Raw genomic sequence first — 20,961 nt, forward strand, 5'->3', positions numbered from 1 at the left:
GACACATGACTCGTCTGACAAAACAAGACAGAAGCCAGGATTCTCAATGTGCAATGTGTTATTTACCCTAAAAAAAATAAAACACATTTTCTCTCTTGTTCTACAAAGTTTAAGAGAAGTCTCCTTTCAGAATATGCCTCAAAAGTTGATATTATTTGCTGTGGTGTCATTAAATCTCTTTTAAAAAAAAAATAAAGTGGTACGTTTATTAGTCGTCAGGGTTGCGGTTTTTCAGTTAAACGAGCACCAACAAAGAGTCCATTCACCTCGATTGTAAAACCGAGTCTGTCCACATGCTCAACACCACCAGAGATTAATAAGGAAATGTCTTTTGTCGTTGCTTAACCAACCCCTCGAGATAAGACAAAGAGTTTGCTCTCCCACTAAACTGCACAGTCATGTTCATTTGTATTCAGGTCATCCCTCCAACTGATTTCCTACCCAAACTTGTTCTGTGCCACTGTGTGTGTACTCGGTCTGATGGAGGAAAAATTAGTGAAATAACAATCTGATGATATGTTTAGAGATATTTCTACAAGCTTAATGTACAGAAAACTGTTCACTAGCTGTTTATCTGTGTTATTAAAAGGACATTAAGTTTTTTTTTTAGTTATACTTGAAGTTGTTATGTGTCCTGAGAGGCTATATTCATTTTATTAACTAACACAAAATGCTAAAAGAACGTTAGCCAATTAAATGTAATGTTCATTAAAATGTTTTTACAATGATGAACCGCGACTTGAATGAACCTTTATCCTGATTGTAGGCCTATTTATGTTATTATTAGCATCGACAGCTAAATGTCTAAAATCTTACATGACATGTAAGGAAAAGCTAATAATTATGTTAGTCCAACTAAAACTGAAAACTTGAAACAACATGTTAGCATGTTAGTCCATGAAATTCATTTGTAAAAGTAGGATTAGCACAACCAGAAAACGTCATTTAAGCTACTGCTGTGTGTTTACCTTCACCAGAGACAGACTCATGCTAGCTTTGGCATGTGACACAGTTCTCAACCCAAACAAATACTAATACTAATACTACTAATATTATAATAACAATAATAATAAAAGAAGACGGTAGAACATAGAATAAGACAACAGTGACAAAAACATGGTGAAAAACAGGCTTCTACTTTTTCTTATACTGAAGAGGAGACTGAGTTTATGCTATGTCAGCTAGCAAGAACACAGCTAAGCTAGCACACAGTGGGAGAGAGTGTTTTGGGTTGTTTTTTTTATCTTTACGAACCTGTCTCACGAAGTGGGCGTACGATGTTTCTCTTCAAAGCGTCGTCTTCTGAAATTTTTAAAGTTCGTGGAAAGTAGGAGAGTCTCAGAAAGGCACTGGTCATGCTAGCAACAACTAGTCTTATGCTAATCTAGGAACCACCTGTCATAATACTGAGAGGAGGCGTTTCGCCCCCTACAGGACAGGAGGAACAGACACGCACTTTTTTTTTTTTTTTTATATTGTGAACTATATCCCATTGCACATAAAAACAAACACTTTTATGTTTGAAATGATGATAAATATCATGCTAAATATTATTATTTCAATGTCTTTTTCCTCAAAAACTACTGACCAAACTGGACACTCAGTGGCCTCCAGGTCATTTGAGTTTCAATTTAGCAAGATGTCAATCTGACTTTTGTAAATATGACTTCTGGGTTTTCAAGTTGAAGTCGTCCCAGCTTTAATGTTTGCCTCAAATCTGTTTGTCTTTATTGCCGTCGAGCCAAAAAAACCCCAGTCTCTACAATATTATTACTTTTGGGTGATACCAAGTTGATGAAATGTACTTTTTCATCCCGTTTCTGTTTTTGGAGGATTACATGTTTCTCTGCGGCTTGACAAAATCCTCCAAAATAAACCTTTTTCAAACCTGTTACACAAACTCCGAAAAACGCACGGTGGTCGACGCGAACACAAGGCTGCTTTTCTTATTTACGCACGTGTTTACATTTCGGATTCGCGCGGTTTTTCCCCCTCGACAACAACGTCATTGTGTTATTTTTTTATTCCTATAATATTTTAGACATAGAGAGTTTAAGGATGTGTATTTAAATGTTTTACGACTATCTTTTTATGTCGTGGTTTAATCCCGTGGAGCCCCGAGTGTGGACGTTGGCTCCGACGGCCTCGCCGACATCGTCCGAGAAACCCCCAAAATATCAGAGGAGATAACTTCCACAAAGTGTGGTCATCGCGCTGAAAAACGCCCGCCTTTCCTCTCCGAGATCATCCACCACCCCCACATTTCCACTGATTGCTAATTTCTATTTATACGCCATGAGGGGAAATAATGAAAACCAGATGCGGAGGCGGAGGAAGGCCGGAGCGGAGGAGCTTTACGGTGATGAATGCTGTGGAGGAGGATGACTGTTTGCAGAGGATCCTGCTCCGCCGCCGACGTCCCGGCAGCAGCAGCAGCAGCAGCAGCAGCAGCAGCAGCAGCAGCAGCAGCAGCAGCAGCAGCAGCAGTGCCCTGGCTAAGAAAAGGACTTGCCCCGGTTAGGATAGGATGTGTGGGCTGGAGGTTCCACCATGACTCACGTGGTAGTCATGCGTGCGTGTGTGTGTGTGTGTGTGTGTGTGTGTGCTCTTGTATGAAACACAAAGACGAGGGACCCGCCAAGGCCTGACGACTTCAAATAGCATTACGTGGGCGTGTGGAGCAGCTAAATTTACTCCGAAACAAGTGCAAAGAGGAAGTGGAAGAGGATGAGGGAGTGGGAGACCGTTTTTTTGTTTTTTTTTCAAAAACCACAGAATTACTTAATATGTGACTCAGATTTCACTTTTTTTTTTTTTTTTTTTGGTGGTATAGCCCAGCGATGAGTAAGACTTGACGAGGTTGCAGAGAAGCTTACGTGGCAGAAAAGAGACAGAGATTAACTGAGATTAACAGGCCGTAAAGGGACAGTTCCGGTGTTTTTGAAGTTAAATGAACCCTTGCGTTAGCATCATCCAGGCTTTGGGGATCGTTATAGGTTCTCAGTACCGTAACTCCTACAGCGACGATGTATTCATTATAATTTTCACAGTATATCTTCTATACTGGACTGTGTGATTTAATCACTTGTCCTTCGGTGCCTGTACGAATGATCTCTGAACTATAATCTCTGGTGACATTTCTATTAAATGTAATAAATACATAAATAAATAACAAACCGTACGACCTGTCCCTTTAAGAAGTTATTTCAGACACCTCAGACGATTAGAGCGGGGATAAAGTTAAGGACGTTTAGAAGAATCAGGTTGTGGAAATGCTGGGAGTCGGCTCCGTTTCCTTATTTGGCCGAGGCTGGAAAATATCAAGTAAACACTGTCTTCCTGTTTCACCGCCTCCTGAATACAGTGCAGCTCTCCTCCTCACCCCCCCCCCCCCTCATCACCCTCACTGCTGCTTTCCATATGGGGGGGGTGGATAAAGAAGTGAAGTGAAACCTGGAGAAGAAGAAGAAGAAGAGAGAGAGAGAAAAAAAAGGCCTCCTATTGTTAACTATCATCCAGGAGCCAGGAGCAAATGGGGCTCAGATTGCAGCTGTGAAAGGTAACAGGAAATTGACAAATCACTAATCCACTCTTTTACTATTCAGGGTGAAAGAAAAGGTACATTCCACTAAAAAGGGAGCGAGAGAAAGGGACACTAAGTACAGGAGGGAAGTGGGATGAGGCTAATGCTGCATCAAAGTCACATTTCTGGGTCGTTTCCTTACACTTTAAAGGTCACAATTAAAGATTCAATGTGTAACATGTTGGTGTAATAACATAAAAAAACAACTATACTTATATAAAAAGTTTGAATCACCTGATTGTTGACCACCATTGTTTTTACAATAGCTCACAAGGGTTTTAATGCTAACTGGAGGCTACACAGTTAGCCCAACACTGAGGTAAAGGGATATTTATCTGCGTTATTCAACGTTAGCAATAAATGTAGCTTAAGATTACACACTGGTTTCATTCAGGGGCAAAAAAAATAAAAAATACAACTTAAACTTAGCCGTACAGTTATTAAATCAACAACTATACTTGGGCTAACACGGCTGCAAGCTAACATTAACATTTAGGCTAACGTTAGCGCAACTTTCCATTGACAGGACTGCCCCTAACACCAGTATTGACGTCGTTAGCTTATCAATAATGTTACACAATCTTGTGCGTTTACAGGTACATGACTCTCCAAACATGCTAATCTAATTCTAAACGAATTAAACTGAACTCACTCAAGCGTCTTCAGTCTTCAGTGACACGCTAATGTGCACTAGTGAAATAAAAATAATGATGCATTATTCAACTTTACCAATAAATGTAGCTTAAGATTACACAAAAAAAAATATACAACTTAAACTGCAATTTAATCATGTTAATGATCACTATTGTGTGATTTTAGAGGTCTGACCCAACTCCACAAACATGACTCTGAGCATGTGTCATATCCATGTTTGGCTGCAGAGGATCCCACAGCACCTGAGGGGGCGCCGCTGTCACATGTGGCCAATCATTACACACAGTTGTGTTGCTTTTCTTGCCAACGCTGCAGCTTTTCCAAAGCCACACACACACACACACACATACACACACACTATATCCCCCCCGCCTCCTCTCCCCTCTTTTAACTTCCTGGTCACAGTTTTGTTGCACGGTTCCCCCCCCCCACCCCCCCCCCCCACACACAACTGTTTTTTGGCATTTTCTGGCTGACCAACCGACTTTCAAAGTGATGATCTCATCCCCCCGGGGGCCTCCGGAGGTGGAAGGGTGAGCGAGGAGGGGTCAGAGGACTTCCCCCATGTGATAAATTCACTGACGCCGCGAAGGTGGGGGCTCTGTGCGTTTGCCTCCGTCGTTGCCTTTAGTGCAGGAACCGCGCCATAAAAAAAGGGCCCAGCATTGATAGCCCTCACAGTTTATTATCTTTGAACAGGTGGCCCCGGCTCATTTCTCAACACACACACACACACACACACACACAGAGAGACTGCCGCTCTCCACAATATGGAGACTATTTGGGTGTTTGGGAACATCCCGATCTGGCTGCGTTTAAAGCCCAGGGAATAAACTATGGTGCATAGTTTTGTGATGACTTGTTGGCTGGTGAGCTGGAGAGGAGGGGGGAGGGGGGAGGGGGGGGGAGGGTGCGAGAGGCTTAGGGAGCTACTTCCTGTGAGAATAAGTCATGGAAAAAAAAAAAACATGGGAGTTCTCCGCTGATGCTCCGGAGACTAATCGTGTCAATGACCTGCATTGTTTGGCGTTCAAGGTTAGAAGAAGAAGAAGAAGAATGTAAACAGTAGACAGACACACACACACACACACACACATTCTCACAAAGACACCAAGACACCGCTGCTTTTTTTTTTTCATTAATTAATATATTTTCTGCATTTTAAAGTTAACATAGTTTTTCTTTTGTGCCACCCTTTAATTTTTTTCAGTAAGTATTTTTTTTTCCGATATTTCTTGTTATATTCAGACATGAGTAAAATTTTTTATTTAAGACTGTCTCTTGCAATAAATATCATAAAATAATAGAGCTTCACATAATAAATATTTTTTTTTACAACAACGACGACAACAAAACAAAAACAAAAAATGTTTTGAACAGACATTTTTTCTTTTTCTTTTCCTTTCTTTTTTTTTCTTTTAAAAAATAGCCAGAATTCCTCTTATGGATTTTGAGCAATACAATTTACACATACACATAAAAATAAAATAAAATAAAAAGATGGAGGAGGAGGAGGAGGGAGAGGAAATGCCACAGAATGTGAATGAAGAGAAACATATCCAAGTTCTGGGAGAAAATACTATGAGATGGATGTGCTTTCGTTAATGCAACACGAGCAGAGGACTCTTGTGAGTGTGTGTGTGTGTGTGTGTGTGTGTGTGGTAGCAACCGATAACTCAAAACATACCTGCGTGCTATGAATAACCAGGTAACAGCTACATAATTGCCCTAAAGAGAAGATCGTCCTTCACAGATTTTTTTTTTTTTTGGCGATGGGACGACTTCCTGCGTGGGAAACACAGACCCAGAGGAAGCCGTCCGAGCTAAAAACGGAAGAAAACATGTTTTTCTCATATATATATATATATATATACATACGTTGATGTATATATGTATAAAAAAAAGGGAGCTGAGGGTTGACATAGAAACAGTTAAGGCAAACACTGGTCTGTAAAAACATGGTCCTGATCCAGAAGAAAAATCAAAAATAATAATAATAATAACAAAAAAACAAAAATCGAGTGGTTTTCGTTACTCCTTTTTTTTTTCTAGCTCCGCAGGGACGAGGAGGGGGGAGGTGCTAAGAGTGTTTTGATAAACATTTAATTTATGTCATTGTCATCATTAGATCCACATCGCGAGTCTCCCGCGCGGTGGATCAGGAGGGTTTCTCCTGGCTCGCTCGCTCCCAGCTCTCCAGTTTGCAGTAGACAGTGTTGGAGTTCTTGCAGCGACAGCCGGGCCTGTTGACCCGGTCGTAGCAGCTCTGGCACGCCTTCAGGCACCCCTTGACGGGCAGGTAGCACAGCAGACAGGGGAACAGTACCGACATTAATCCCATGCACAGGAAGCGGGAGCAGCAGTGGGAGCGGGACAGCGAGCACGGGTGGTCGGCGCACGAGCCGCCCTCGTCGTCGTTGGAGCAGTGGTAGAAGATGCCCTTGACCAGGCACATGCACGTGCCGTGCTCCAGCGCGCTCTCCGCCGAGCACAGGCACTGGCCGCTGCACGCCAGGCACGAGGGCAGGCTGCGCGGCGCCGTGCAGTCGCTGCACTTGCACTTGCCGCAGCACTCGCAGATGAACTGGTGGCCGGCGGCGGCGGCGGAGGCCGGCGTCGTCGTCGTCGTCGTCGTCGCGCCTTTGCCACCGCTGCCAGAAAAGTCTGATTTCCCTTTGCCCTGTGGCTTGAGCGGAGCCTCTAGTGGAGGCTGGTGGAAGTGAGGTCCCTGCTGGGGCTGCGAGAGGCTCTTAGGCTTGGGCTGAGTCCGCACAGGCCGCTCCGCTCTGTGGTGGTGCTGTAAGCTCATGCTGGGCCTGGTGGGGGGCGAACGTGCCAAGAGTCCCTGCTCGGAGGAGGCGCTGCTGTTGCTCCCCGAGCTGGCGGCGCTGCCCGTGCTCGTGGAGCGGCTGAGACCCGGCGCCCGCGAGCCGCCGTACTGCGGCCCGCCGGACACGACCACCACGCCGCCGCCATGGTGGTGGTGGTGCCCTGACGGCCGGTGCTCATAATTGTTGTTCACATTGACGAGGATGACCTCGTGAGTCCTCTCCTGCTTGTCCTGGGGCCTGGGGGCCATGCGGGGCGCGGGGGGCCTCCGCGCCACCGAGGGCCCCTCAGTGTACTCGTTGTTGGAGCGGATGGCCTTGATTTGGTCCAGGGAGAGAATGGCGGCATGCTGGAGCTCCCGCTCGTAATCCGACCTCTGCCGGCTCTCGAGGGAAGGCTGCTGGATCACCACTAATGAACCGCCGGGGCCATGTTGACTTTGGAGCTCCATCTGGGGGGATCACCACTTCCGACATTCACCGTAGACTTGGCATGCATCGGAAAACCTGCCAGAGGAGAGAAGAGGGAGGCCACGGGGGGGAGATGGGGGGGGGGAGACAAAGGAGAGGCAGGGAGGGAGGGAGGGGAGAGGACATCATCAGACAGAGCCACAACATGGCATAACATGACAAACACACTGTTATTAAGACCCACAACTGCATTTACGCAACACAACTGAAGGTTTTGTCAGCTTTAAACTGGAACGTTGTGATTCTGCGACGAGAAAACCCACAACTATACATGAATATTAATAATCTAGAGTGACAATGTGTCACTTTTGATCCACTTAAATGAACTCAGGAGGGAGGAGGAGGGGGGGGAAAGTTGACGATTAACAAGACGGTTTTTTTTTTTTGGTGCTTTTCCTCCGCACACACATGTGAACTTCTTCAGCGGGGCCCGCAAATACTTCCCCTCTCCTCATTTACATTTCTATGACTAGTTAACATTTAAATGCACCGCGGCGACGAAATGAGGACACGATCCAAGGGAACTAAATGAGCTGCCTCACTTAGTATTCTATTACTACAGCGCAAAAAAAAGAAAGAAGAAAAAACCGGGGGGGGGGGGGGGGTTTTCAGGGAAATGGGGACAAAAGTGGAGCAGGAAGAAGAAGAAGAAGAAGGAGGAAAAAAAGAGAGAAAAGGACTGAGGTCAGAACGAGTTCCGATGAAAACAACACTTGAAAGTTTTGTCGCTCGGAAAAAAACTAGAAAAGTATTAACGCGTATAAAGTGACACCAGGACTTTATTGACGCAGAAGAAACTCGCCGTCTTTACGCGCATTTTACGCATAGTATTTTTTAACAGTCTGTGCGTAAAAGTGCGCACCATAAACTGGATCATCCAAAAGTGGGCAAAAAGACACGCGATTATTGCACTAACACACACACGCAGAGGTATTAAAGAGGACGCGTACAAATACACGGAGGAAGAAGAAGAAGAAAAAAAAACTTATGAATGAAAACAACCGTCGTGGGGTGGAGGAGGAGGAGGAGGAGGAGGGGGGGGAGGGGTGTTCGTTACAGCAGAGCCACAGAAGGACACGGAGCGTGGAGGAGCTCGAGAGACAGAGAGAGTTTTAATCTGTCTTGATTTCATCTGCGCGTTCATCGAAACGCACGCGGACGTGGATTAGGGGGGTTGCGAAAAAGACGCTCGCTGTCACGAGACGCGTCTTCCACGAACACCAGCGACGAATTATTCAAGCGGAAAGTGTCAAACACGCGTGAAACAGAAGTGAGAGAGAGAGAGAGTGAGTGAGACTCGTACCTATATGCAACCATCCATAACGTCGAATCCATCAAACTCGAACACAAAACTCCATCCACGGGTGGGTGGTGGTGGTGGTGGGTGGTGGTGGGGTCCACGCGCAGGCTAGAACATTCACAGTCCTGTTAATCCAAGTGCGACTTGTATCCCTTTGCGTAAAAAGGTGTCCTTATTATTATTATTATTATTATTATTATGAAGAATAACAATAATGACAATAATGTGATGTATTCCCTTTTCTTGAAGAAAAAGTTCAGCGCGGGTTGCGCGCGTGCATTTGTTCCACGGTTAAAACACAGTAAATCCACAGTTGGAGGAAGGAGCAGAAAAAGGAGACCCGAGGAACTGGAGCTGCTGCTGCCGCTACTGCTGCGCAATTCACAGGCCGATGTTGTCCCGCGTGTTGCGTGGACTCTTCAACAATAATAATAATAATAATAATGGGGAAAAAAAAACCCAAGACGATTCTTCTTTAAATATCCAAGCGTTTCTTCTGCGTGCGGGACTTCAGCTCTGTCCGCTTATTGTTGCGCTCTGGTGCAAAAAAGAAAAAAAAGCGTCACACAGACCGCAGTTTGTGAGTGAGTGTTTGTGTGTGTGTGTGTCTCTGCAGCTCCGTGGGCCTGTTGTGCACTGAATGAATGGGAACTCAGGACTCAGTGTTTGCTCGACAGGCCAACTCCCATTGGCCCATTCACTCCACTGAAAAAGGATACATCGCATCCGCTCCTGATTCATTGGGCAGATGTAGAAGGGCCGGCCGATAGAGATGTGTGCAGCACTTAAGGTGGACCGAGGGGAAACACACACACACACACACAGACACACGCACGCACACATACACACGTTTCCGTTCCTGTGGGTTATGAATAATGATGTGAATAATGTTTAATGTGACTAAAAAAAACTTTGTTTACATTGTCGAGTTTCAGAGACATTTTACGCTTTAACAAATACATATACTTTGTGAATAAAGGTGCGTTTAGTGTCTTTATGGACTTATTCATACATTACGTGACGTAAATACATTAAAACAAAAGTGATTGGTGACGTTTGGGAAACTTATTAATGCGTAATCTAAGATTAATGTGGTTAAATTCATACTTTTAATACGTAAAAAAGGGTGTTAATGAACTACAAAGTGTTTTGAGGGAAGCATATGTGGACTTAAAGATTGTTTGAAAGAGGATGTTTAAGGACTTTTTCATGTGGAAAATTAAGGCTAAATAACGTAAATACGTCAAAATGAGGCGTTTTGGAAACGCATTCATGCGGAAAATGAAGAATAATGTAGTGAAATCAATGTTAATGTGTGCAAAATAGGTGTCCAGGTACTTATTAACGTGGGTGAATGAAGACTGATAAACTTACATGCTGTTTGAAAAGGACTTATTACTATGGAAAATGAAGATTAATGTACTTAACGGGACGTAAATAAACTAAAAATTAGTTTTTTTACAAGTGACATTGTGAGTTCAGAGGCTTTAAAAGAGACTTTTTTTTTTACCTAAACTTGCAGGAAAACGCTGATGTTTGTTTATTTATTTATTTATCTGCTTTAATATAATATTACACGTTCATTTCAGTGACAACAGCAAGTGTGTGCATTTTTAGACGAGGACACATCAACAGGATGTCTTTGCTCCACACTGGAATGTTCCCATTACGCATGAACGCATGTCATCGTGTGGGGGGGGGAATAAACCATGTGTGTGTGCGTGGAGACGATGAGTGTGCAGCTGCATTATATTAAATATAATAGTATTATTATTATTATTTATATTATAATTACCGTCATATTTCGTGACTGTGGTGTAGAACATAGTGGGAGGTGGATGTGTTTTTCTTTTGGACACGTGAAGAACCAGTCCACCTTAAAAAACACGCAGCTCCTGCAGCCAGGGGGGAAAGACTCCTGCTCCTCCCCTCCATCCCTCCCTCCCTCCTCATTCACTCCCCCCGTCACTCCTGCTGCACCCCCCCCCCCCCTCTCCTCCTCCTCCTCCTCCTCCTCCCCCCTCCTCTGTGTTCCTGACTGTCTGGTTTGATTGGTGTGGCGGATGCGCTACATCCGGATCCATGAGAAAAGGGAAGTTCAATACAAAGTCAATTTATCCTATTCAAATGGAAAAATCAATACATGAATGAGTGAGTGAGTGAGTGAGTGAGTGAGTGAGTGAGTGAGAGAGCCTCGGTGTCACCTCGGGTCAAGTCATGCCTAAAAAAAAGAAAGTAGGAAAAAATATAACTCAGTAAAATCTTAAATAATAATAATATATATATATATACAAATACTTATAAAGCGCAGCCCCTCGGTGATAATAAAGTTCTCTCTAGTTCTCTCGCGTGGAGAGCGACAGATGGCCGCCTGGATGCCCGCTCTTAGTGGTCGGAAGTGCGGACGGAAATCTCACGATTACAGCAATTATCTGATTTTCCATGGATGGATGTGAGGAATAAAAGCAGCGGTGGCGTGTTTTTCTCCCCGTGGATACAGAAGAAGAAGAAGGAGAAGAGAGGTCCCTGAACGCATCCTGACACACACACACACGCGCGCGTAGCGTAAACAACTACTTAAAGGCTGCAATCAACGATTATTTTCACAATTAATTAATCCATTGATCTATGTCCATAAATAAATGTCAGTTTCCCAAAACCTCAGCATGATTAATGTCTTCAAAATTATTCAGTTTTAAATTATGTTAAAAAAAATAGTAATAGTAATACTATTAACAAGAGATTACTCGACTAATCGCTGCAGCTGTTATTAATTAATAACCCCATCCCGCAATTTAATTTTTAATAATCTATCTATCTATAAGATAACACCATAGAAACAAAGATTAAACATTGAGCCTGACTTGGAAGCTAGCTCTCTGTTAAGAGAGCTAAAAAGCTAGATATCTACTACTAAGAAGCTAGTTGTCTGTTGTGAAGATGCTAGCTTTCTGTTGCTAAGAAGCTATCAATCTACTTACTACTAAGAAGTTTGTTGTCTGCTATGAACATGCTAGCTCTCTGTTGCTAAGAAGCTAGCTCTCTGTTAAGAGAGATAAGAAGCTAGATATCTACTACTAAGAAGCTAGTTGTCTGTTGTGAAGAAGCTAGCTCTCTGTTGCTAAGAAGCTAGATATCTACTACTAAGAAGCTAGTTGTCTGTTGTGAAGATGCTAGCTCTCTGTTGCTAAGAAGCTAGATATCTACTACTAAGAAGCTAGTTGTCTACTGTGAACATGCTAGTTGTCTGTTACTAAAAAGCTATCAATCTGTCTACTACTAAGAAGTTTGTTGTCTGCTGTGAAGATGCTAGCTCTCTGTTGCTAAGAAGCTAGTTGTCTACTGTGAAAATGCTAGCTCTCTGTTGCTAAGAAGCCATCTATCCACTAAGCTAGTTGTCCACTGTGAAAATGCTAGCTCTCTGTTACTAAAAAGCTATCAATCTGTCTACTACTAAGAAGTTTGTTGTCTGCTGTGAAGATGCTAGCTCTCTGTTGCTAAGAAGCTAGATATCTACTACTAAGAAGCTAGTTGTCTACTGTGAAAATGCTAGCTCTTTGTTGCTAAGAAGCCATCTATCCACTAAGCTAGTTGTCCACTGTGAAAATGCTAGCTCTCTGTTACTAAGAAGCTATCTATATATCTACTACTAAGAAGTTTGTTGTCTGCTGTGAAGATGCTAGCTCTCTGTTGCTAATAAGCTATCTATATATCTACTACGAAGAAGTTTGTTGTCTGCTGTGAAGATGCTAGTTCTCCATTGCTATGGAGCTAGCTATCTACTGCTAAGAAGCTAGTTGTTTGCTGCAAAGATTGCTTACATGGATTACATACTCGTATCAAATATTTTAACTTTAAAAAAATGACAAAGTGGAACTTGAAACATGCGTTTAAAACCAACAAAAAGTGAAGTATTTACTATTACACTGTAAAATATGTGGTTTTATTGCTGTAATGTTTTTGAAATACTTTAAGAGACACAACACAAACACAAATAATGCATTTATTCATATCTGTAAATGATCATTACAGTATATTAAAAAAAAGCACCGTCCTCTGAAGCTGCACGGCGTTTTTTCGAGTCCAGAGACTGAAAACAAAACCATTAACCACATTAGTTTTGTAGCAGCTATAAAACACAAAACTTGAACAATAGTTGTACAAGAGCAAAAAAAAAAAAATCTACTGTTTTTGCCAAAATCAGCATCAACCAATACTCGTCCTCTGGATCTTGTGTCAGTTTGTGACTTGTCCAGCAGTTTGAGGCTATTTCAAACGTACTTTTAAAACAAAACTAGGCTTTGGATGTGTACTCAGCAGCAGCAGCAACAGCAGCAGCCTGAGGGTCAGAAGAAGCACAGGCCACTGTGCTGCTGCTGATAGCTGATATACGAGTGGATGAGAGAGTCGGGGATCCGCGGCTTCACAGTGTTCAGGGCGCTCTCAAAGTGTCTGGCCTCGATGCGCTCGGCTTTGATGTCCTCCTGCAGGGCCAGCAGGGCGGCCTCTCTGCATACTGCCGTTATCTGCGACAGGAAACAGAGACAGACATTCACTCAGCTGTCACGCAGAACGGCAGCGTCCCACAGCGCCACCTCCAATCATGTGAGCGGAGGCCGATCGCGTGACGTCACGCCGAGGCTTCAGCGGGTCACAGAGGGACATGGAACCATCGGCACACAATTAGAAAGAAAAAGTAGTCAGTAAAGTTAATAATAATCCAGACTTGACATCTGGATTATCAGTCTATTGCAGTCATTTTCAAAGACTGGGTGTGGGAATTTGCTGATTTCATTTAATGCACATAAACATCAGGCTAATCTACACTCAATTTTCTCTCTGGTCGTAATTTACACCATCTCAATCGAGTGAGATCATTTGTTTTCCTTATATAAAGAGTTTAGGCCGTAGATTTGTGTTTATAAGCAGCTGTTCTGGACATAATTCTGGAGTCTTGGCGAGGATCGTTTCTGGCGTAATTAAGGAAAGCAACACACGGAAAAAAAAGTCGCATGCGATCTGCATCAAACGACTGTTGGAAAGACGCGGAGACTTCCCACATGGATCACACGTCTCTGTGTAACTGCTTCAGCGTGGCTTCGTAAACACGCGAGGTGTGAAAAGGAAACTCAAATGTATGAATACAGTCACTATGTTAATGTGACGTGAGGTAAAAAAAAAATAAAGAAGTATTGTGTCATTTTGGCTAAAAACGGACAAATTGAATTTCTCAAAGTTGGACTAAAACACAGATTAATGTGATTTTCTGAAATAATTCAGGCCTAGAGAACTATTCTAGGCTCCGACAGCTTATAAAATGGGATATTAATGAATCGGAATTTGATTTTATTGGTTAATGTTACGGTAAAATTGTTTAAAATGGAAGAATGAAGTAATTGTTAGCTAATTCTGCTAGCTTGGGCTATTTTAAATGTGTTTTATGAACACTATAAAGTGTTGAGTCACATTTGAGCTAGCTAAGCTAAGACTGGTTAGCCTATTCTTCATTCAGCTTCAACAGAAGTCCTTCATTTTATATTTCTTTCAGGATGTTACTGTAAATTTGTGTAAAATGGAGGAATTAAGTAATTGTTAGCTAATTCTGCTAGCTTGGACTATTTAAAATGATATGTTTGTTGCCCTGGCTGCTAGCGTCGCTAATAAGAATTTGATTTTATTGGTTATTTAATAGTAGGAAGACTAGCTAAACTGGAAACATCGACTATTAACAAGGTGAAAGTCACAGTGAACACTGGTGCACACTAACATTTATTCATGAAACTTTGTTTCGAAGTGTTTAACGAATTAAAAAAACTACTATTATTATTATCTGTGTCGCAGTTTCTTTACAGACGAAACCACTCTGCGCAAACATGGGAACTATTTGCACATTAAACATTATTAAATAGTTTTAACTTAAGGGCCAAGTAAATGAGTAAAGTATTAAATAATTGGAATTTGCACGAGTAAAAGTCTCACTGGAGCTGCTCACACCCTTGAGTTTGAAGTCATTGCTCAAGATCTTATTCGGCTTTTAATCCAAGTTGCGTGCAAGTAAAGTGATTCCTTTTGTTTATTTATTTATATTGTGTAGTTTTTTTTAAAATTTTCATTATTGTTGTGCTGTTTTACATCACATTGGCAACAGCTGTATGTATAAATAAACTTTAACCTTAAACAATGCAACATTTTAGATGCATCCTGTAAAATGGGCGGTTTAAGGGTCTTAAAAATGTCAATAAATGTCAAGATACTTGGTTTGGCTCTGGAGACCATATGTAGAGTTTAATTGATTATGACTTTTTTTTTTTTAAAACAGGTTTCCTGTTTGCGTCCTTGTGTAACAACACTAAGCTGTTTCCTGGCTCTGCCCTTTAAAATTATACTGAACTAATAGGCTTAATTCTGCCTTTAGAGCAGCCCGGTTAATGACAACATGCCTGTGTAATTAACATTTTTTGGGGGATCTGCTGCGTCTAAAGTGTCAGTGCAACACCGTTCTCTCCTGCAGCCTCCTTTTCAAACACCCGACGGATAGAATTATGCAACGGCTGACACGAGTGCTGCAGGTGACCTTTGGGAGAGATTCTGCACACGCCAGAGGAGTGACTCACTTCCGAATCAGTGGCGATGGCTGACGGAGGCCATGCAGCAGTTTTCACAGCGGTGCCACCCTCCTCTTTTCTTTCTTTTTTTTATAGAAGTGGAGTTTGTTCACACACCTTCCTCCAACAAGAGCCACACAGGAAACTATTAGTCTGTGCAACCACTGATAACGTCTGGTGGAAGGTTAGTGGGACACCGCGGTCATGTGATGCATTGACTTCTGTGAAATATTGAACAGTGAGAGTGTGCATGTGGAACAATGTGGGTCCAAGGAAACTGTTAACAAGCCTGCAGCGCCGATGACCGCTGTGCTTTCCTCTACGGCTGCACTGTGTGGTATGAAAACAGATAACTAGACCCTGACAGTGAACGTGTGTTGGCTGTGATAGTCCACCAGGATCTTCTGTAGTTCTGGTCCTGCATTATTGAAGTATTTTGGACGTATCAATGCTTTTCTTCAATGGGGGTTTTCAGGAACGTTCAACGACCACAAATCCTCAAAAAAATTACACGTTGCAACCTTTCAGTAGACACCCAGAACCTCCTGAAGGCCTACAAGAAGGACTTGGACCTCTTAACGCGTCTTCACATCCTCCGAGACTCACTGAGTATCCTTAAAGGATCCGTAGAACCTTGTGATTGTCTACTAAAACTTCTAAAAGTACACACAGAACCTTCTTATTGATAAAAAGAGTCTATGAATATCCTTATTGACCACTGCTTTCTCTAGAACCTCCCAAACAACCACCAGGACCTTCTCTGTAGAACCTCTTCATTCATTAAACAATGAACCCCACTCATTTACATTCTCTTTAATGGTTCAGTGTCCAGGACTTAGTGACATCTACTGGTGAGACTGCAGACATGTATACCAGAAAGCATCTTGTTCTTCTTTGTGTCGCAATCGTCCGCTTCTAAAATACAAACACATGGTGACCTACATAACGCGTAATTGCCCAAAGTACAAATAAAAAGCTTCTTCAAATGATAGAAGAACCAAAAATGTCTAATTCAGAACAATTATTAACTCATACAAACATACTTATGGCTAGTATACTCTCTAGTATTCTGCCAATAAACCCTCTGACATGTAGTAAACTTGACGTTTAAATTGAGTAAACAGTGGAAATTATAGAAACACAAGCCAACACTATAAAGTGTTGAGTCACATGTGCGTTAGCTAGGCTAACGTCCTACACTGGTTAGCCTATTCTTCATTCAGCTTCAACAGAAGTCACTGTTACTGTAAAATTGTTTAAAATGGAAGAATGAAGTGAGCTAATGCTGCTAGCTTGGACTATTTTACCTATTTCTTTGTTGCCCTGGCTGCTAGCATTGCTAATTAGCCGTCACCTGCACGGTCAGAGATGAGACTGCCGGCTGACACAGCTGGATGCAGGTTATTTTTTTAAGGTCCACCTGGTTATTAAACGTAACGTTAACCAGACCCTGAACCAGAACCCGACCCGGACACATTTGACCATTTAAAAAAAAAAGTGGATTTGCTCTAATGTGAAGCTCCAAAAGTTTTCCATTTAATGAAAAATATCAACAACATGACATCACTGAAACGGATACAACTCATAGACTCAGTGGAGACAGGAGGGGGGGGGGGGGCACAGCAGAGGTTGATAGTCATGGTGGTCATGGTGTTTTTCAAAGCTAGAGAGTAAAATGAGGGGAGATAGATGTTTGAATGTGCTCTGGCCCGGCGAGCATGCACAGCTCAGGACAGGTGCTTTGCAGATGTCAGGATGTGAGGCCCTTTCTTTCTCCCCCCACCTCCTCCTCCTCCTCCTCCTCCTTCTTCTTCTGTTTCAAGCCAGTGAGCAACATGATTTAGGCAGGGTAAACACACAGGGCCGGGTTAATTTTGTATAAGGGTTTCCCATCATTCAAGTAATTTGGGCCTGTCAGTAATAATGATGGAAAACAATGAAGCCATGTATCCCGCTTCCCTGTTTACAAACGGACTGAGGGCGAGCCAAGCAAGGGATGCCACATGTTGAACAATGTGATTTAGTGTTGTTTCCAGGCAACATCCATAAACAGGAACAGACAAACAGTGCAGGCACAATCAGAGACTGTAATTTCTTATTTACGCCGAAGCGCAAAATTAACGGGGGACGCGTTCGCCTCGTCGTTGCCGCAATATCATGATTCGATAGTTATTTGGTTGTTTACTTCCACAACACCCCCGCGGGTTTATTAAATAAAAATATGTCCGGAGCCGCTCTGAAGTACACAAACAAAGTGTGTACACACACACACAGATACACAGGCCTGCACATTCATGCTCGCTGGGTTTATGAGTGGCTCTGTGAAAGCGATCAACAAGCCAGTGTGTTTCCCCGCTGTGTGTTTGCCCGCGCAGGACATGAAAAACCAGAAAGCCACAAAGGCAAACAGGGCGAGCGACAGAGCAAGTTTGTTTTGTAAACGGGAAGGCATTCCGAGACCGGAGCCAAAAGTCCAGCAACGACCCCCCCCCCCCCCTCCACCACCACCAACTCCAGTGCCACCTTGATACCCCAACTCAACCTACAACCCCCCTAAAGATGGGCCTCCAGGACTTCTGGGAACCCGTAAATGTACAGATTAAAGATTGAGCGTGTTTGCGGGGTGTATGGGTTCAGAGCCGTCCAAAACAAAAATTATACATCCCAGTCTTTTATATTTTATTGCAATGCAGACTCTATCTTTCATTCCCGTCATTAATTATGTCAGCAATCACTTAAAATACGCAGGGGGTGAGGCTGATGCATTGCGGCGACCGAGCTCACAGTTCCTGAAGGTGGCACCAAGCCAGACGCGAGCTATTCAAGAACCTCTCAGTTTTGGAGTCGGGCTAAAAGTTGCTGACTCAGATTGACCCCCCACCCCCCCCCCCCCCCAAAAAAAAATCCAAGTCAAACAGAGTTGTGTTTTTTTGATGACGAATCAAAAAAGTGCACAGTGAGCTCTTCCACTGCAGCTGCTCCGCGTTAAACAGTAATGCCTGTGACGAACTTTAATAATCGTAAATATTCAGCGGATCGGGCCTGTCAGTCTGCGCTCGCACAGCTGATGTTTGCAGACGACGCAGTCTCGGTGACACCGAGAGCCCCAATGGGTCCACTTAGTCACGACGGGGTCCAGATTATAATCAAGTCCACTCGAATCTGGTAGCCAGCTTGCGTCAGAACAAAAACGCTAGTAATTCCGAATCTGTTTTTTTCCATCAACAGACGGTGGATGGTCGCTGCAACTTTGCGATATTCTTGTTGAGAAGTGAAGGTGCCGCTCTCTGTGCAGCAAAGACTGGACCTCCTCTTCAATCAATTTAATATCAATCATCATAATAACAATGATGATAAACTAGCAGAATCAGAGATGTGCCTCGCCCGGTCGTGGTGAAATGAACATTTGAACATTGTTCTCTTACTTGTTTTCACTGCTTTACACTTTGAGAATAGTTTGTGCCTTATAAATCAAATGTATTATGATTGTTATTATAAAGTAAACATGCACCGTTAGTTGTTCCCAAACAATTTGATAGAGAAACAAGTTTGTTAGACGGGGTTTAAATAAGCATAGGGATGTAATGTAATGAATAGATCATGAACAATTATGAACAAACACCAGTTGGAAAAATGTTTATTATACTATATTGGTACGAGCGTGTCAGCAAGCTTTGAGATTTATCGCCCCCCTTCATACAGTATACTGCTACCATCAGCAGCAGAAATGTCGGGAATCCTTGTGTCAGTCATTCCACTTTAATAAAATTTCATCGGAGCCTGTTAAACCACAGAGCTTCTAAAAGCCTTGCTGGAAAAGTGATATATATACTGAAGTGAAGCAGCCACCACATCCTTGTTTCCACATATTACTCTAATGACAAGTTTCCCCCCCGGTGGTTCTCCAGCGTCTCACACACACTCTACATGGACATACAAAGACATAAACACCAACATGTATGCATGGACATATGTGTGTGTGTGTGTGTGTGTGTGTGTGTGTGTGAGAGAGAGCAATAATAATCACACACAGCCGGTTTTATTAATAATCTCCAGAATTTGCTTGTCAATAAATGTCAGAGTGGTGAGACAGACTGGGCTCAGACAAATATAATGACAATCACGTGTTTGCTGGAGACTGGAAGTGACTGTTGATCAGTTTATACAGACAGGAAAAGATCATTCAGATCTCTGTTTCATCTTCAATCAGACGAAAGATCAATAAAAAATAGAGCAAGGAAGTCGCGCAGAACAAGAATAGACAATAAAACCCTCTTAAAAGCTGGCGGGCAACACAGTTTTGCATGTTATTAGTCAATAAATCCATTAGAATTGTCGTCCAGTTATAGAAAGACTTCAGAGGACACCTCCTATTGGCTGTTCTACCAAACAGCTGTGTTTACACGACCCTTCAGTATAAATCTCACTATTCCAGCAGGGGAAACAGCTGCCTACGATTGTTTTGGGTCATCTGTCGCACATAAGCGTCCATCACCAAAAAAAGAAGAATTTTTAACAACCAGGAGATGAGACTCAAATCAACAACTTTTTTTTCTGGAGATCTTGGAGATATTTCTGACAACACTACAAGCCCAGGTCCAGAATGACTCCAGTCCAATTCCAGTCTACTAACTAAGCGTATACATGTAGGAGTAATCGGACTATGAATCACATTATCCAGATATGTTAGTCTGACTAAGACTAGCTCGATTTTAAATCGGACTAACGTGTTGACATGACATTTAGAAAAAAACGAATTACTTAGTCTTAGTCCGACTAAAATCAGACTTTTAACACGCATGAAATCTTTGAAACAGCTGCCTACAATTGTTTTGTCATCTGTCGCACATGAGCCTCCATCAGCAAAAAAGAAGAATTTTGGAGTTCTTACCTACAACACTACAAGCCCAGGAAGTAGAATGGCTGCCAAGTTCAGTCCGACTAACTAAGCGTATACATGTAGGAGTAATCAGACTATGAATCACATTATCCAGATATGTTAGTCTGACTAAGACTAGTGTTGACATGACATTTAAGAAAACCGAATTACTGTCTTAGTCCGACTAAAGTCAGACTTTTAACACGCATGAAAACACACAGAGTATCATCCAATACAAACGTGGTCACATGACTAAAAGACTCAGTCCATTTTTATATATAGTTTGAGGTTGCCAGATTGGGAAAATCCTCCTTGTGCTTAATAACATTTCAATTAACGAACAAATTATACATTTTTTCAACTATGGATTACTATTAATTATTATTATTTGCTGATTACCAATGATTTACCAATGATGAAGACATTATTAAGTTTTTATTTATCAAGCTTCAAGATTCAAGATCATTTTATTGTCATTATGCTTGCTCATTTTCGGCTTGAAAAAGCAAATAAATAGGGAAATAGTGAAGGCTTCAAGTAGCTGAACTGGCATTAAAAATGCAATAAATCAATCAAAACATAAATAAAGAGACAGAAAGCCGAGATCCCTAAGCCTCTGCGTCTATGTTCTATGAACTTGA

General features: G+C 42.4%; 2 protein-coding genes across 2 annotated transcripts in view; both read right to left on the bottom strand.

Moving 5' to 3' along the window:
* Positions 1–5,408: 5,408 nt before the first annotated feature.
* spry1 (sprouty homolog 1, antagonist of FGF signaling) lies at positions 5,409–9,458 on the bottom strand. Its single transcript, XM_083890660.1, has 2 exons — positions 8,840–9,458; positions 5,409–7,572 (listed from the first exon to the last, which is right to left on the bottom strand). Exon 2 carries the CDS (start codon positions 7,515–7,517, stop codon positions 6,396–6,398), a length of 1,122 nt encoding a protein of 373 aa, XP_083746786.1. The 5' UTR covers positions 7,518–7,572; positions 8,840–9,458; the 3' UTR covers positions 5,409–6,395.
* Positions 9,459–13,108: 3,650 nt separating this feature from the next.
* The window catches only part of afg2a (AFG2 AAA ATPase homolog A), a gene marked incomplete at its 5' end in the record, with an annotated part of 115,789 nt that continues 107,936 nt past the window's right edge, over positions 13,109–20,961 (bottom strand). The window contains one exon of the mRNA XM_083891640.1: positions 13,109–13,362. Coding sequence (XP_083747766.1) covers positions 13,183–13,362 — 180 coding nt within the window. The 3' untranslated portion in view covers positions 13,109–13,182. The remainder of the gene's footprint in view (positions 13,363–20,961) is intronic.

The sequence above is a fragment of the Microchirus variegatus genome (genome assembly GCF_963457635.1).
Source record: "Microchirus variegatus genome assembly, chromosome: 6".
Taxonomy (NCBI): Eukaryota; Metazoa; Chordata; class Actinopteri; order Pleuronectiformes; family Soleidae; genus Microchirus; species Microchirus variegatus.

Coding starts and splice junctions, on each gene's coding strand:
- spry1 (XM_083890660.1), bottom strand. CDS start 7,517: ATGGAGCTCCAAAGTCAACATGGCCCCGGCGGTTCATTAGTGGTGATC.